The 15,253-nt window shown below is 39.9% G+C and overlaps 1 protein-coding gene across 1 annotated transcript; it reads left to right on the forward strand.

The window, feature by feature from the left end:
- Positions 1-431: 431 nt before the first annotated feature.
- ETNPPL (ethanolamine-phosphate phospho-lyase) lies at positions 432-14,909 on the forward strand. Its single transcript, XM_033857447.2, has 11 exons — positions 432-591; positions 1,800-1,874; positions 5,680-5,770; positions 6,700-6,816; positions 8,401-8,483; positions 9,311-9,536; positions 10,442-10,596; positions 11,279-11,368; positions 11,578-11,708; positions 12,968-13,035; positions 14,369-14,909. Exons 1-11 carry the CDS (start codon positions 476-478, stop codon positions 14,495-14,497), a joined length of 1,281 nt encoding a protein of 426 aa, XP_033713338.2. The 5' UTR covers positions 432-475; the 3' UTR covers positions 14,498-14,909.
- Positions 14,910-15,253: the final 344 nt, after the last annotated feature.

Here is a 15,253-nt window from a genome sequence, read left to right on the forward strand (position 1 = left end):
CTGAGCAGTCCTACCAGACCAAAGTGTTTCCTTTCATTATTTCTAGGCCCTCCTGCAAAGTTTTCTTTGCTGCGGATCCCATCAAAATAGTGCGAGCCCGGGGGCAGTACATGTTTGACGAGAAAGGTGAACAGTACTTGGATTGCATCAACAACGTAGCCCATGGTAATGTGCTGTCTTTGTCGTGCCTTGAAGGATACGTTTCTGGAGTAAGGCAGACTTGGCACCGTTGATATTTGTCCCAGGAATTGCAGTGGCTGCAGTTCCTCGGCTGAACAGGGCCAGTAGTCCTAGGCGGGGAAGAGCTAGAACAAAATGTGGGAGAGGAACAGAATCAACCTTTATTTTTTTGCTTGTTTCAGAATGCCCCTCACTTCCCAGGCATTTAGATTTGTAACTCATTTTTGGGACTTTTGTCTTCTAAATTTTAGTGGGACACTGCCACCCAGAAGTGGTCAAAGCTGCCCAGAAACAGATGGAACTACTAAATACAAATTCTCGATTCCTCCACGACAACATTGTTGAGTATGCCAAGCGCCTGTCAGCAACCCTGCCGGACAGACTCTCTGTGTGCTATTTTACAAATTCAGGGTATGTTCTGAGGTTTTCTACGCATCCCCATTCCCACCAATCTCTTTGTTTCCTCCCTTTTCTGTTTGATTGCTGGTGGAGCACAAATATCTAAAAAGGTTTCCCAAGATTCTTGCCGTTTACTAATGACCCCACATGGGGGACCTGACCATTCTGGTTCTTTTGCTTTGACCCACCAGCCCTTTGTAGATAAGATACCTGACAGCATGTTCCAGGACTCCTGACACAGCCTATAACAACAGTCCCATGATTAACGAGTGCATGCCACTCAGCTTTTTATTACCACAGCTTCCTTGGTGAAAGATGGGGAAAGCGTACCCTTAAGTATCCCTAAAGGATGGATTACTTGCGTTGTAACAAAATATTGGCAAAAATATCCAAGTCTGGTGTTCGTGTGAGAAAACCTAACTAGTCAAACGGCACCCACTTCTTTGGGCAATAGAGTAAGTAGCTAAAGAAGCTAGATGAACCTAGATAGTTCTTTCAAAGCATGAATAAGGAATTTTGGCAAAAAAAGAACTACTAAACAAGTTATATAAGTATTATAAGATTTTTGATTGATTTGTTTCCTTAGGCAGTAAGCATTTCCCCAACACAAACACAAAGAAGGAATGAGTCAATTCAAGTGAATAGATATGTCCATTCTATGGAATATTATACAGACATTAAAAAGTATGTTTTTGAAAATACATGTTTAATGACAGGAGAAAAGCTCACTGGTACAATGTTATAGTGGGAGGAAATCTGTCTATACAGCATAAATTTAAAATGATATATATGAGTTAAAACTATTAGAAATCCTGTGAATGTTCTATTATGATTCTGTGATCCATTTTCTCTTTTCAGTGAGATACCTTAAAATCCAATAACCAGAAGATTGGTTTATAACCAGAAGATTTTTCTTTTTTCTTTGTAAAGAATTAGGACATTTTCGGATCTAATTTGTTGTTCTAAGGCATTCTTGCCTTCAATAAATTAAATATAATATTTGACTTTCACTTATGAAGAATCCTATACTGTCAAAGAGTGATTAGCCTTAGAGAGAGAGCAGTGTCACCAAAGACTGGAGGTGACAGGACCTGGAGTAGTACAAAGAATAATCTCGAAGTTAAACAGACTTTGGAATCCTCAACTTTGTAAATAATGGTTTGAAAGATTTTTAAAAGGGCTTATGTCACATTGTCCCTTTCTCTCCGCTCTCTTAATAGATCTGAAGCCAATGACTTAGCCTTACGCCTGGCTCGGCAGTTCAGAGGCCACCAAGACGTGATCACTCTTGACCAGTAAGTCTTGAACACAAGACTTCTAAGCAGGAAATGCCTTCAGAGACAAAATTATATTGATCCTCTCCATACTAATACCATAAGCATGTATGGAGGAGGCTGGATATATGGCGCAAGGATTTTCTTTTTTGTTACGTATAGGTGTCAAGGCCAGCTCAGGCCTAAGGACACTTAATTCCTTCCAAGTACTTAGAGGCTCTTTTGGGTGCTGTGGTCATGGTCTCATGGGCTTTGCATGAATCAGGGTTTACTCTTCACACATTTAACTGTTCATTGAGCCACTGCAATGTGTGTGTAACTCCATCTTTTTCAGAATAAAAATATAATTTCTTAAAAATCCAAGCATTCATGTCACAATTGTGATTATTCACCTAATGAATTTAAAAGATAACAATTTAGAGCATATTTTTTTTCTTTTTTTGGCCACACCATGCAGCTCGTGGGATCTTGGTTCCTCGACCAGGGATTGAACCCGGGCCCTTGGCAGTGAGAGTGTGGAGTCCTAACCACTGGACCTCCAGGGAACTCCCTAGAGCAAATTTTAAAGACAACAGATAGCCAAGTGAAAATAGTTCTTTCTCATTAATTTGTGATTTTTAATAGTCACTATTTAGTTTTACTTCTCAAAAATGAATTCATTATATTTTAAACAAGAAATTTGATAACTTCCATCTTCAGTGAGATTTAAAATTTTTTTCTACCTCTCCACCCCACTAATCTCAGACACAAAGGGTTGAATTGAACAGGCACCTCATTTCTTACCCTTCTATAGGCTTCTCTTGTTTTATGTGCTGGTTGGTGTATTCATTTTCTATTGTTGCTACAGCACATTATCATAAACATAGTGGCTTAAGCAACATAAATATATTCTCTTATAGTTCTAGAGGTCAGATGTCCAAAATGGGTCTCACTGGGCTAAAATCAAGGTTCAACAGGGCTGCACTCCTTCTGAAGACACTAGGGAAGAATCTGTTTCCTTGCCTCCACCTTCTAGAGGCTGCCTGCATTCCTTGGCTTGTGGTCCCCTCCTTCATCTTCAGAGCCAGACATTACATCACTCCAGCCTCTGCTTCCATCCTCACATCACCTCGTCTATCTCTGACCACCATCCTCCTGCTGCCTTCTTTCACTTATAAAGGTTCTTGTGATAACATTTGACCCTCCAGGATTATCGCTCCATTTCATGATCCTTAATTTAATCACATCTGCAAGGTCCCCTTTACCATGTAACATTCTTAGGTTCTGAGGCTTAGGACATGGGCATCTTTAGGGAGGGGAGGCGTGATTCTGCCTGCCTGCCACAGAATAGATACTGTGACTGCCCTTTACTCCCAGCTACCACAAGCAACACTGCAATGAGGGCCCTTGTACATGTGCCTTTATGAACCTTTCTGAGAATTTCTTGGGGATAAAGCACCCAGAAAAAAGATTGCTAGGCCATAGGGGTACAGGGTACGGTAAACATTGTTGATTTGACCAGATCCTGCCAGATCAGTCTCCAAGGTGGTTGCATGCTCTTCCCAGTGCGTGAAATGTCCAATTTTCACGTATCCTCACCAAAAACTAAGAATATCCTACCTTGTTTTTTTTTTTCTTAATTTTTGCCGTCTAATAGGTATAAAATGATATCAGGGTTGTTGGGTTTTTTTTTTTAATTTTCAGGATTTTTTTTCCCTTTTCATAAATTTACTTATTTGTTTGTTTGTTTATTCTTGGCTGCGCTGGGTCCTCGGTGCTGCGCCCAGGCCCTCTCCAGTTGCAGCAAGCGGGGGCAACTCCCCACTGCAGTGCGAGGGCTTCTCATTGCGGTGGCTTCTCTTTGTTGCAGAGCACGGGCTTTAGGCATGCAGGCTTCAGTAGTTGTGGCTTGGGCTCTGGAGCACAGGCTCAGTAGTTGTGGCACACGGGCCTAGTTGCTCTGCAGCATGTGGGATCCTCCCAGACCAGGGATTGATCCCGTGTTCCCCGCACTGGCAGGCAGACCCTCAACCACTGTGCCACCAGGGAAGTCCCTATCAGTGTTGTTTTTATTTGCAATTTCTAATTATGAGTTTGAGTATCTATTCATATGCTTATTATGCATTTGTGACTTCCTTTCTGAGAATTACCTGTTTATATTCTTTGCCCATTTTTCTGTTGGGATTTCCATCCTTGCTTTTGCATGCATAGTTTAGATGAGAGGATCTCAGCCTTGACTGTGTTTTAGAATTACCTGGGGAAATTTTCTTTTCTTAATGCCAGCGCCCAGGTCCCACTCCAGACCAATTAAAGTGAATCTCTAGGGACTTCTCTGGCAGTCCAGTGGTTAAGACTCTGAGTTCTCAACACAGGGGTTGCTGGTTTGATTCCTGGTCGGGGAACTAAGATCCTGCATGCAGCACGGCTCAGCCAAAAACTTTTAAAAATTAAAAAAAGAGAGAGGGCTTCCCTGGTGGCGCAGGGGTTGAGAGTCCGCCTGCCAATGCAGAGGACGCGGGTTCGTGCCCCGGTCCGGGAGGATCCCACATGCCGCGGAGCGGCTGGGCCCGTGAGCCATGGCCGCTGAGCCTGCGCATCCGGAGCCGGTGCTCCGCAACGGGAGAGGCCACAGCAGTGAGAGGCCCGCGTACCGCAAAAAAAAAAGAAGAAAAAAAAAAAAGAGAGTGAGAGAAAATCTCTAGAGGTGGATTCCAGGAAACGGTATAGATTTTAAAGTTTCCCAAGTGATGCTAATATGCAGATAGACTTAAGAACCACCATTTGGACATTAATCTCTTTTAGTTTGAGACATTTCAAATGTTTTTTCCCAATCTATCATCTGTCTTTTAACTTTGTCCATGGTATCGTCCAGCCTCCAAAAATTTGATTAAATCAAATAGTTGACATTTTCATCCTATGGTTTGGTTTTCTAAGTTTTGTTAATATCTCTCCCCCCACACACACCCATCCCCACCCCTCAGATCACAAAGATGTTCTTCTTTATTTTCTTCTACTGCCTCTATAACTGCTCTTCATATTGACTCCACCAAGAGGCCGCTGTGTTACCATTTATGTACGGCTGTGTCTCTGAGCTCACTTCTGTCCCAGTCGTGACTTTGTTCTTATTCCAATACCGTACTAATTTCATTACTATGGCTTTAGCATGTTTTAATCTACGGTAGGGGAAGTCCTCCCTCTTTGCTTTATCTATTCGTGGGCCTTTTATTATTTCTTTTCCAGGCCTCCCAATTATATAGCTCTGGGCAAGAAACATAAAAGGGAATATCATAGCCATCTGTATTTTAAGTGAAAGAAAGGAATTTCATAGCCACTTGATTACCTCTTAATCTTAGTTCTCTTAGAAAAGACCTCCTGTTCCTTACCAACTTTCATTTGAGCAATTGGATATCCCTTTGAAACCATCCCAGACAGAAACACAGCCCATTCTGTGATATAAAGTTGTTTTTAAAATTTACTAGAATGTAACTATCAAATACATTTAAAGAATACATACATCTGAAATTTCTCATGAAGCTATAGAAATTAATGTTTTACATTTAGATAATCTAATTTAGCAGAGCTAATGCAATCCAAAGAAATTAAGTTTTTTCCTGCTAAAAATAACTGTCTATGAGGTTACATACTTGGCTTTCTATGTGTTTTATTACCTGGATCAGGAGAGTGGGACAAATTAATGGCCAGTCCTACCGTGAAAAATTAGATTCCATATAGTTAAATCTGGCACCAATGTTGAGATTCTCCCTGGATGATGTGCAGTACTATTTTTCATATACTAGAGAAGCATCCTTCTTTGAGTGATTTTGGTTACTGTCCTTTTTCTTTTCAGTGCTTACCATGGTCACCTATCATCTTTAATTGAGATCAGTCCATATAAATTTCAAAAGGGCAAAGATGTCAAGAAAGAATTTGTGCATGTGGTAAGTATCTTGGAATCCAAGAATCAGAATGTTACTACTGGAAGAGTGCCCAGTGATAACCCAGTCCAATCCTTGCATTGAAATGAAACCATGAAAAAGGAAACTAAGATCTAGAGCAGTTACAGATCTTTAGCAAAGATCTGTTTGCTAAAGTCAAAGAGCTAGTTAATGACAAGATGTGGTTTCAAATCCATTGATGAGTACCATACAAATTAGTATAGAGGTAGTGATAGCTCTTATTCACAGCTCTCATTTTATTTTTCTTGCCCCTTGATGTTTAAATTACTTTTTCTATCGCTGAAGCCTATTTGAAACTCAGAGTTGCATCAAGTGTGTATGACTGTCTTAAAATTACTCTATGCTAAATTATTATGTAAATTTATTAAGTAAAATAAATATCATGTAACAAAGAAAATAAAGAAACCAAGCTGTTGAAACAGTAAAACTCATTTGGCTTAATTAAGGATCAGTAGACTTTTTTAAGAGAATCATTAATACATTCTTTCAAAATTTTAAGATCTGAAATTAGTGCTAAGGCACTCTAGCTTTCTGAATGATTACAGTTTGCTATATAGTTGGTAAGTGTTGGTTTATTTTCAATATAGAATTGTTAATACAGTTTCCATTCATTGAAATTTCAAATAACATAATCACACTTGTTGTTTGAATTTGTCCCTTATGTGACTAGAGATGCAATCTTGACTTCTAAGGGCCTAGGAGCAAATCCAAGTTCCTGTTCACAATGCAAAGATTTCAAGTCTCACAGAATTCAGAAATGTTAAGAAAAAAGAGCAAAAGAACCTAGAGTCACTTAAGTCCACGAGTCACCTTTCTACAATATTATGCTCCTGGAGGGAAAGGCCCTTTCTTAAAAGCTCATTTGTCCAGGAGACAAATCATGAGAAACTGTTATGTTTTGATGTTTTCAGGCACCAGCTCCAGATACTTACAGAGGAAAATACAGAGAAGACCATACAGACCCGGCCAGTGCTTATGCCGACGAAGTGAAGAAAATTATTGACGAAACTCATAACAGTGGAAGGAAGGTTTGTATTTATAGCTTTGGAAACACTTTAATATCTTTTATAAAATAGATTGAAATCATTGTGTTACATTGGAGAGGTGGGAAAGGATTAGATCTCAAATCGCTTTCTGTTCTTCTCTAGTTACGTTTTTACTTAGTTCATATTTCAAAAAGTACATTATTATAGTCATGCCTCTAAGACTGTTTTTATTTATCCTGGAAATGTAATTACTATACCTGTTTCAGAACTGGTGGGCTAATTCTGACTTTCCCACTGGGATGCAGGCTCTGGTCCAAAGTGATAGGAGGAGAAAATTAAGAAAGGTGATAGCTCACGGACAGAACATTCCAACTGAGAGTAGCACGAGGGGCTAATATAAGGTGAAGGGAGGGAAGAGGCAGGGTGGCCCTGGGGCCTTGGGGCCACTGCAGACTCCTGGACCCGGGGAGCCTTGGCTCTTCCCTAGAACTGGGTCAACTTTCCTGAAACCGAAGAGCCTGCGTAAGACAAGGCAGGAACATGTTCTTCCAATTTGGGTCTGAACTTCTAAAACAAACCAGAATCCTCCCAACTAGGAAAAAAAGAGTTTCCATTTTCTCAGTCTTCACCCTACTGTCTTTAGCTTAACGGTAATTCTCAGCCCCTTCAGGGGTTACTTACATGGAGTTACTTACATGATTTGACACATGCTTTGCCTTTCAATTGGCTTATGACATCAACATGGCAATAAAAAAAGCTTTTTAATTGAGATAAAAATGAAGCCTGTGTGTTTTCCAGTTCAAGTATTTTTATCTTAATGACTGGAAAGTCATTTGCCTTTCTTAACTATTTCTTCTTTTCTTCCCATTCGTTTTTCATATCTTAAAAGACGTAGTCTGGACTAGAACGTTAGTTCCCCCCTTTTTTTTTCTTAATTGAAGTATAGTTGATTGCTTGACTTCTTATCTCATACTATTTCTATGCTTTCTCTTAATTTAGTGTTACCTGTTTTTACGTCTCCTTTCTTAGCCTCTAGAACACATCCTCTTTAGTTCCTTTGTGAACTGCCTAATTTTGTTAAGTTGTAAGCCTGGTTCAGGGCAAGAACCAGAAATACAGCACAATAACTAAGGTTCGTGGCCACCAGTCACCCTCTCATCTCCTTAGTGCAAATTCCAGGTTCGGGCAGTCCTAATTTACCAAGCTGAGCAAACAGGCACCCCAGTGATGTGTTTGGAACCTGGGTAAATTTTTAGAGGTTCATATTAAAGACTAATCAAAACATCAGTCTTATTCAGTTGTTCCTAATGAAAACACTGCATTTAAATTAATAATGGAGAACTGGAAGGCACCCTCTCGTGAGGGTGGACATTTTCTCGTGATGGTTTTCTCGTGATGGTTTTCTCGTGATGGTTTCATTGGTACCCTAAAATTTCAGAAACTAATGCTTCAGAATTCTTGCATTTCCAGCGTGGACATCTTTTTAATCAAATGGCCAATTTGTCTCTTGCCATGGATCCATTCCCAACCATTTTTTAAGTCACCTTCTCCGTAAGAAGTCCTCTTTTTTTAGGGGGTAACGGGAGGAGGACCTAATGGACTTTGACCCCATCTTCTCTTGTATAGATTGCTGCCTTTATTGCTGAATCCATGCAGAGTTGTGGCGGACAAATAATTCCTCCAGCAGGCTACTTCCAGAAAGTGGCAGAGTATGTACTTGGGCATCCTTGGTCAAACTGAAGGCACTGTGACAATTCTGTAGGGCCATCCTGGTTGTTAAGATATTGAAATACTTCCAGACTAGCTGGTAAATAGCCACTTGGGAGTGCCTGCCACCCAGGACTCCTGGAACTCCTCCACCTTTCCAAGATCCAGCAAATAAAGGGTTTACACAAGGTCCAGCAGGGCAGCCTCCAGAGCTGTGCTTCCACTACCCACCTGGCCTCTTCTCTGATTAGTTGGTGTCCAAGCTTTACTAATCAGTAAAAATTTGACGATTAAACCTGCTGAACACTACTTCTTGTTCACTTCTTTTTCTTCCCTATTAAAATACTGCAGTAGGGCTTCCTTGGTGGCGCAGTGGTTGAGAGTCCGCCTGCCGATGCAGGGGACGCGGGTTCGTGCCCCGGTCCGGGAAGATCCCACATGCCGCGGAGCGGCTGGGCCCGTGAGCCATGGCCGCTGAGCCTGCGCGTCCGGAGCCTGTGCTCCGCAACGGGAGAGGCCACAACAGTGAGAGGCCCGCGTACTGAAAAAAAAAAAAAAAAAAAAAAAAAAAACTTTAGTAGAGCTTACTTTAAGTAGCACAAACCCAAACAATATAGAATATATCTAATCTGGAAATTATGTGATTATGTTTCAAAGTCAATGATATCACATAGATGTCATTGGGGATTTGAACACTGAAATGTTTTTAACAAAGATTATAGACTTCAGGTTAACAACATTTTTAAAGTTTTCAATAGTCTGTATCTTATGGGAGGGTTTGGGGACTCTCAGTGACCTGAAGGCATCAGGCTGCCCTTTTGCTTTTCAGATATGTACACGGAGCAGGAGGTGTGTTTATAGCTGATGAAGTTCAAGTAGGCTTTGGCCGAGTTGGGACACATTTCTGGAGCTTCCAAATGTTTGGTGAAGATTTCGTTCCAGACATCGTCACAATGGGAAAACCAATGGGCAATGGCCACCCAGTGGCATGCGTGGTAACAACCAAAGAAATCGCAGAAGCCTTCAGCAGCTCTGGGATGGAATATTTCAATACGGTAAAATTTGACCTCCCCACTTTAATGCTAAGATGGAAAAATAATGCATGTTCTTATGTTTCTTTCCAATGTAATAAAGAATAAATCTCACTGTTGCCAGCTAACCACGCCAGGACCCTAGCCAAATTTTGATCTAACCATATTTCATTCTATCTGACACAATCCTCCTTGTATTTTTTTCTTGTGTATCTTTCCCCTTCCTAAAATGTTTCTATTAATTGTTCCAATGACAGATGGCTGCCCTGCTAAACTCTAGAGGTTATGATATTTCATTAACAGATAATATGATCTTTTTTGTTTTGTGTCACATTTAAATTCCCAAAACACTTCACTTAGATGATTCACTACTATAAATGTTACAGGGCTGTCATAGGAGATACTAACTAAAATTCTATCTTTGGGAAATTTTATTTCCTTGATTTTACCCCTAAAAGTTATAAGCTTTAAGTTTGGAAAGGTTATTCTAGTTTGTGCAGTATGTATAATAGGACTTGTTACAGCTAAAAGTTAGAGTCAAATCTAAGAACATAAATTATTTGGAGAAAATGTCATTGCTTAGGTTTTTTCACACAGATATTCAAGCACTGAAACCCACATCCCCCTAACTAAACCACACTCTAAAATCCTTAATTCCCAACACAATGTCTGTTTTTCATTTGGACGAACTTATAAATTCCCCAATAATCCTTCATACCAGTTTTGCAGCTATATATAATTTAGAATTTTATTCTCAATCTTAAATGAATAGAATCATGTTATATTCTAAATCTAAGAAACTAATATCACAGGGGAAATTTTTATTGAAATTATATCTTTACTTGCTCATGTATGAGCCAAATTTCTCATAGATGAAGCAATACCACAAATTCAACTATTCTATTTTCTCATTTATCGTTTTTCCACAGTATGGAGGAAATCCAGTATCCTCTGCTGTTGGTTTGGCCATCCTGGATGTAATTGAAAATGAAGACCTTCAGGGAAATGCCACAAGAGTAGGGAATTATCTTACCAAGTTACTGAACAAGCAGAAGGCTAAACATACTTTGATAGGAGATATCAGGTATATTTATCGTAAAGTTGTCGTGCAGTTATTCATTTGTCCAAATGAAAATTTGTTATATTTTATCTTATAAATCTAAAACAAGTTAACACAAAAGCAGATCTAGAAACACTGAAAAAACAAAACTCATTTTTCCATCCAGAACCCAGATATCATCACTGTTAACTTTTGGGTATATATCTTTCCTGATTTTTATACTTTTTTGAAAAAAATTAAGCCAGGATCATTTCAGCAGGCAAAAGACGAGAAGAAGGAACTTAAGGTAACTCTAAATGATCTATTAAAAATATTAAAAATGACATCCAAGAAAACTCACTATTTTTCATATATATATGAAAACATTTTCATATATATATGTAAAGATTAAAGATTTGTCATAGTTGATGTCTTGAGAAGTTAAATAGCATGACAAGGTTGTTTTTAAGCCTTATCATTTTTTTTTTTTTTACAATTAAGAGAAGAAAGAAAAACTGGTTGACAAAAACTAACTTGATTCAAAAACTAGGAAGTCCTGTGGACACTAGATTGGTATCTTGGATTAATTAGAACTAATAACAACTACCCTTTAAAGAGAATCACATTCAGCTTCAAATCAAACTGAAGTTTGAGGACAGTGTTAATTTTTTGTGACCATGCAGTGCTTAATAAAGTGTGTCAAGTTCCCTTTCTTTACCCCCCTCAGGGGCGTTGGCCTTTTTATTGGAATTGACTTAGTGAAGGACCATCAGGAAAGGACCCCCGCCACAGCTGAAGCTCAGCACATCATCTACAAGTAAACACACCCCTCACCATTTGGTATCTTGGCTTGAATGCTTTTTTTTACTTCCTCTCATCTCCCCAAATGAGACAAGCTTAAGACTCGTGCAATTACAAATGTGGGCTTCTTGCATGCGAATATGAAAGTGCTCTCTGTTCACATCCTTCTGAAATAATCTTAGTTATCACTTATATGCACTCGCATGTATTTCCTGCACTCATTAGGATGAAAGAAAAGCGAGTGCTTCTCAGTGCTGATGGACCTCACAGGAATGTGCTTAAAATAAAACCACCTATGTGCTTCACTGAAGAAGATGCCAAGTTTATGGTGGACCAGCTGGATGAGATTCTAACAGGTCTGTCCACAGATCTTTAAATAAGATGCCCTCACCCACACTCTGGTCAGACATGACAGTGCAACTTGCACTGGCAGAAGTGAAGGAGGGTGGAAATGATTGTATACACTTATATTATCATTTATTTTCACTTTTTAAAAATAATTGCATGTCTTCATTGTACCATGCACCACAGACGCTGCAGTGTAAGAGTCTTTGAGCTTTGTACTATGAAAATATGGGAAATGCTGTTAATAAAAATTGTAAGCTAGGGACCTCCCTGGCAGTCTAGTGGTAAAGACTTTGCCTTCCAATGCAGGTGGTACAGGTTCGATCCCTGGTCAGGGAGCTAAGATTCCATATGGCTCAGGGCCAAAAAACCAAAACATAAAACAGAAGGAATATTGTAACAAATTCAATAAAGACTTTAAAAATGGTCCATATCAAAAAATCTTAAAAAAGAAATATATATATAAAGGTTATAGGTTAATATAGTTATATAGTTATCATTTGACTTTGTATTTCACTTATTACAATTTAATTTTTGAAGACTTATGTTTGTCATTCAGAATTATAGCCTGTCATAGGAATTCATCTTTTGTTTACCTCTGTTAACTAATTAGGTTCATTTATTTTTCTGTTATGAGCATAAATTGAGATTAACAAGTAAGGTAACAAAGTAAAACCATATTGAAACACATAAAGCACTGTCAAATGTTAGAGCTTTTAGTCATATTTTTAAGATTCTACTTCTCTGCTCCCTCTCAGCCTCTTGGGGTTGGGATAAGGCTAAGCTAGGAATCAGTACAGCATACAAAATAGATCATTATTATTTGGAAAGTTGAGAGTCAGCCCCAAGTTATTCGTAATACGGTCACTGTCTTTGGACCAAAAGACACCCAAACTTGGCCAGCAGTCCTGATGCCTCTGGTGCCTTGAAGGGACAGGTGGAAGAGACTATAGGTTGGGGCAAATCCGTCACTATTACTTAAAATTCAGCTCAGAGCTTGAGCATTTTTAGTGGTGTGGCTAAAGAATTCTTTTTTAACAAAGTGAGCAAGGCAGAGCTAACATAGGCTCAGCGCCGCTTGTAACGATGAAATGCTACAATAAAAGTTTAAAAGCAGCTATTGTAACAGCGACACTTTTTAAAAGCATGTACCTCTCTAGTTTTCTTTCAGGGTGTCCCTCTAGTTACCAAAATAGGGTAGGGTGGTTTTTTTTTTTTTTAAGGACTTTTATGTTCTTCTGTCTTGTCCGTTGTATCTTCCTTGACATAGGTTTAGAAGAAGCTGTCGGAGCCAAAACTGAGAGTGTGATCTCTGAGAATACTCCGCGCAGAACCAAGGTAAGAGGCAGTTACCTAATATTTAGGGCAAAAGTTTAAAATGGGGGGAATTTAAGAAAAAGGAGTGCAAATTTAAAAAGATTGCACAATGACCTCTAGAATAAAACGCACCTTTGCTAGAGTTGGCTTACTGTTACAATTCTGAGTGCACAGTTAAGGCAAGCGCCTCACCACTTGACAAGAATAAAGCCAAAGAACCGTTCTTCCAGGATCATTCCTACACTCCGCTCCCCGCCAGAAAAAGTCCAAAAACCCCCTCGGGCTTGCAAAGAGGGCCTTCAAAATACAGAGAGAGATAACAGATGTCCTAAGCTCCTTCCTGTTTGTCTGAGGGATGTCTGACACTGACTCAAAGTTCCACACACCGCTCTTTAGTCAGCAAAAGCATCAGCAGTGTGACTCCAAAATGTCAGAGTCTGGTCCTGAAGTGAACTAAAGAAGAAACTTCGACTGGCGGCGGGGCCTGGGAACCATTTGGCATGGAGTGGCCTAGTTTCTGCATTTGATGTGCTTCCAGCAGAGGGCTTCCCCATTCTCTCCCTGAGCTGCCCAGGGTGTGAGAAAGCGCTCCCTTGGTCGGGAGACAGAAAGGCAAAAACTTGAGAGCCTTTGTTGCATAATTAATTATTTGTTTATGACTTCGATGCATAAAGGAACACTCAAGCCCGCCTGCACATCCAGTGTAGTCAGCAAAGTCCTTTTCCTGAGTGAAAAACATGAGGCCCTTTGAATGAGAGAGCGAGTGATTTGCTAACAGGACGCTTCTGTCTCTTGGTGCAAACACAAACCAATGCTAGAAATCACTGCCTCTCTGCTGTCTGAGAGTGGCTTATTGAGTCTGGGACAGAATCACAATTGTCAGGACCAAGCAAGCATTGAAAAGGAGCTTACAGGGACTTGGTCAGGGAACTAGATCCCACATGCCGCAGCTAAGAGTTCGCATGCTGCAGCAAAGATCCCACATGCCGGCGCAGCCAGATAAATAAATACATAAAAAAAAAAAAAAGAAGAAGAAAGAAAGAAAAGGAGATTACAAAAAAGGGAGTTCCCACCAGAAATCCCACTTTGAAGTTAGCACGTGTTTCTGAAATTTTGACTTGCAGTCCCAGATTTTAGGTTGACATCACATTTCAGATGTCTGTGGAAAATAGTAGTAATCAGAGTTAGGGAGGAACAAGGGGCATTGCTGTGTTGTGTTGTGTTGTGTTGTGTTGTGTTGTATTCTCCCACGTGCCGTGTTGCCTGTTGGCTTGTGGAGTCAGCCCTGCGGAGCCTGGAGGCTGGGCGGGTTAGAGGCAGGCTGCCTGCTGGAGTTCCCATGTCTGTCTTGCAGATGCCTGAGGAAGCCCACTCGGAATCGCTCAGTGACGGCAGCCCGGACCCCAGAGAAAATCCCAGCCTAAAAAGAAATGGGTTGTGCACAGATAAACATTCACTGCTCAGTAAGAGGCTCAAGACATGAGAGACGAGCATTTTACAGCAAGATAAATGTCCGGAGTTACACAGAATGAATGGAAGTGTCCCTTCTGTTAAAGCTCTATTATACCCGCCAAAGGAAGACTCTGCATTCCATTCAGAGGTATAAATAAAGTAAATGAGTAATAAGAGTAATCCAAGTGATAATCAAACCCTGTCAAGATTTAGCCTCTAGCCTGTTAATTCCTTACTTGAGATTTCTGAAAGCACTTCATTTATTCTACTCAATTTCAGCTTCAAATGGAATATTTATTAAGTTGGAAGTTTTACGTCTCGTGTTTTAATATTTGACACGACAGAGCAAAGTACAGTAGTAGATTCCTGAACTTTGGAGACTATGAATTCTTTAATGATTTAATTTGTATATATTTATGGACTATAATAAAATAAAAGATGATGTAAACCAAAAAAGTTTGACCAGAAAAATGTTTACCGTTCCTTTGCGGAGAACACTGGGGCAGTAAAATCAATGCCACTTGGAAAAAAATCACATATGGCAAATGTGAAGAAGTGAATGAATAATCTGGACTTTTGTTGGGGAACTAGGTTAATCGTGGTCCTGTGGGGACGAGGGTGGAGGTGAAGAGGCCAAACAAGGAGTACATCTAGAAACACTCCTAAACATGCTGTTGGGAGACCTCAGCTCTGACTACTCAGACTGTCACCTTGGCAAGTCACTTACCTGTTAGGTGAGAAATTAACTTTCCACCAATCATCTTCCTCTTCTCATCCAGCTTATCAC

This window comes from Tursiops truncatus, chromosome 5 (genome assembly GCF_011762595.2).
Source record: "Tursiops truncatus isolate mTurTru1 chromosome 5, mTurTru1.mat.Y, whole genome shotgun sequence".
Taxonomy (NCBI): Eukaryota; Metazoa; Chordata; class Mammalia; order Artiodactyla; family Delphinidae; genus Tursiops; species Tursiops truncatus.

What these genes read in the sequence shown, in the direction of transcription:
- ETNPPL (XM_033857447.2), top strand. Translation starts at nt 476, where the DNA reads ATGGAACTACTAAATACAAATTCTCGATTCCTCCACGACAACATTGTT. An exon ending in TGCTATTTTACAAATTCAGG is followed by an intron (nt 592 to 1,799) that starts GTATGTTCTGAG and finishes CTCTCTTAATAG; the next exon opens with ATCTGAAGCCAATGACTTAG. An exon ending in TACTTCCAGAAAGTGGCAGA is followed by an intron (nt 8,484 to 9,310) that starts GTATGTACTTGG and finishes TTTGCTTTTCAG; the next exon opens with ATATGTACACGGAGCAGGAG.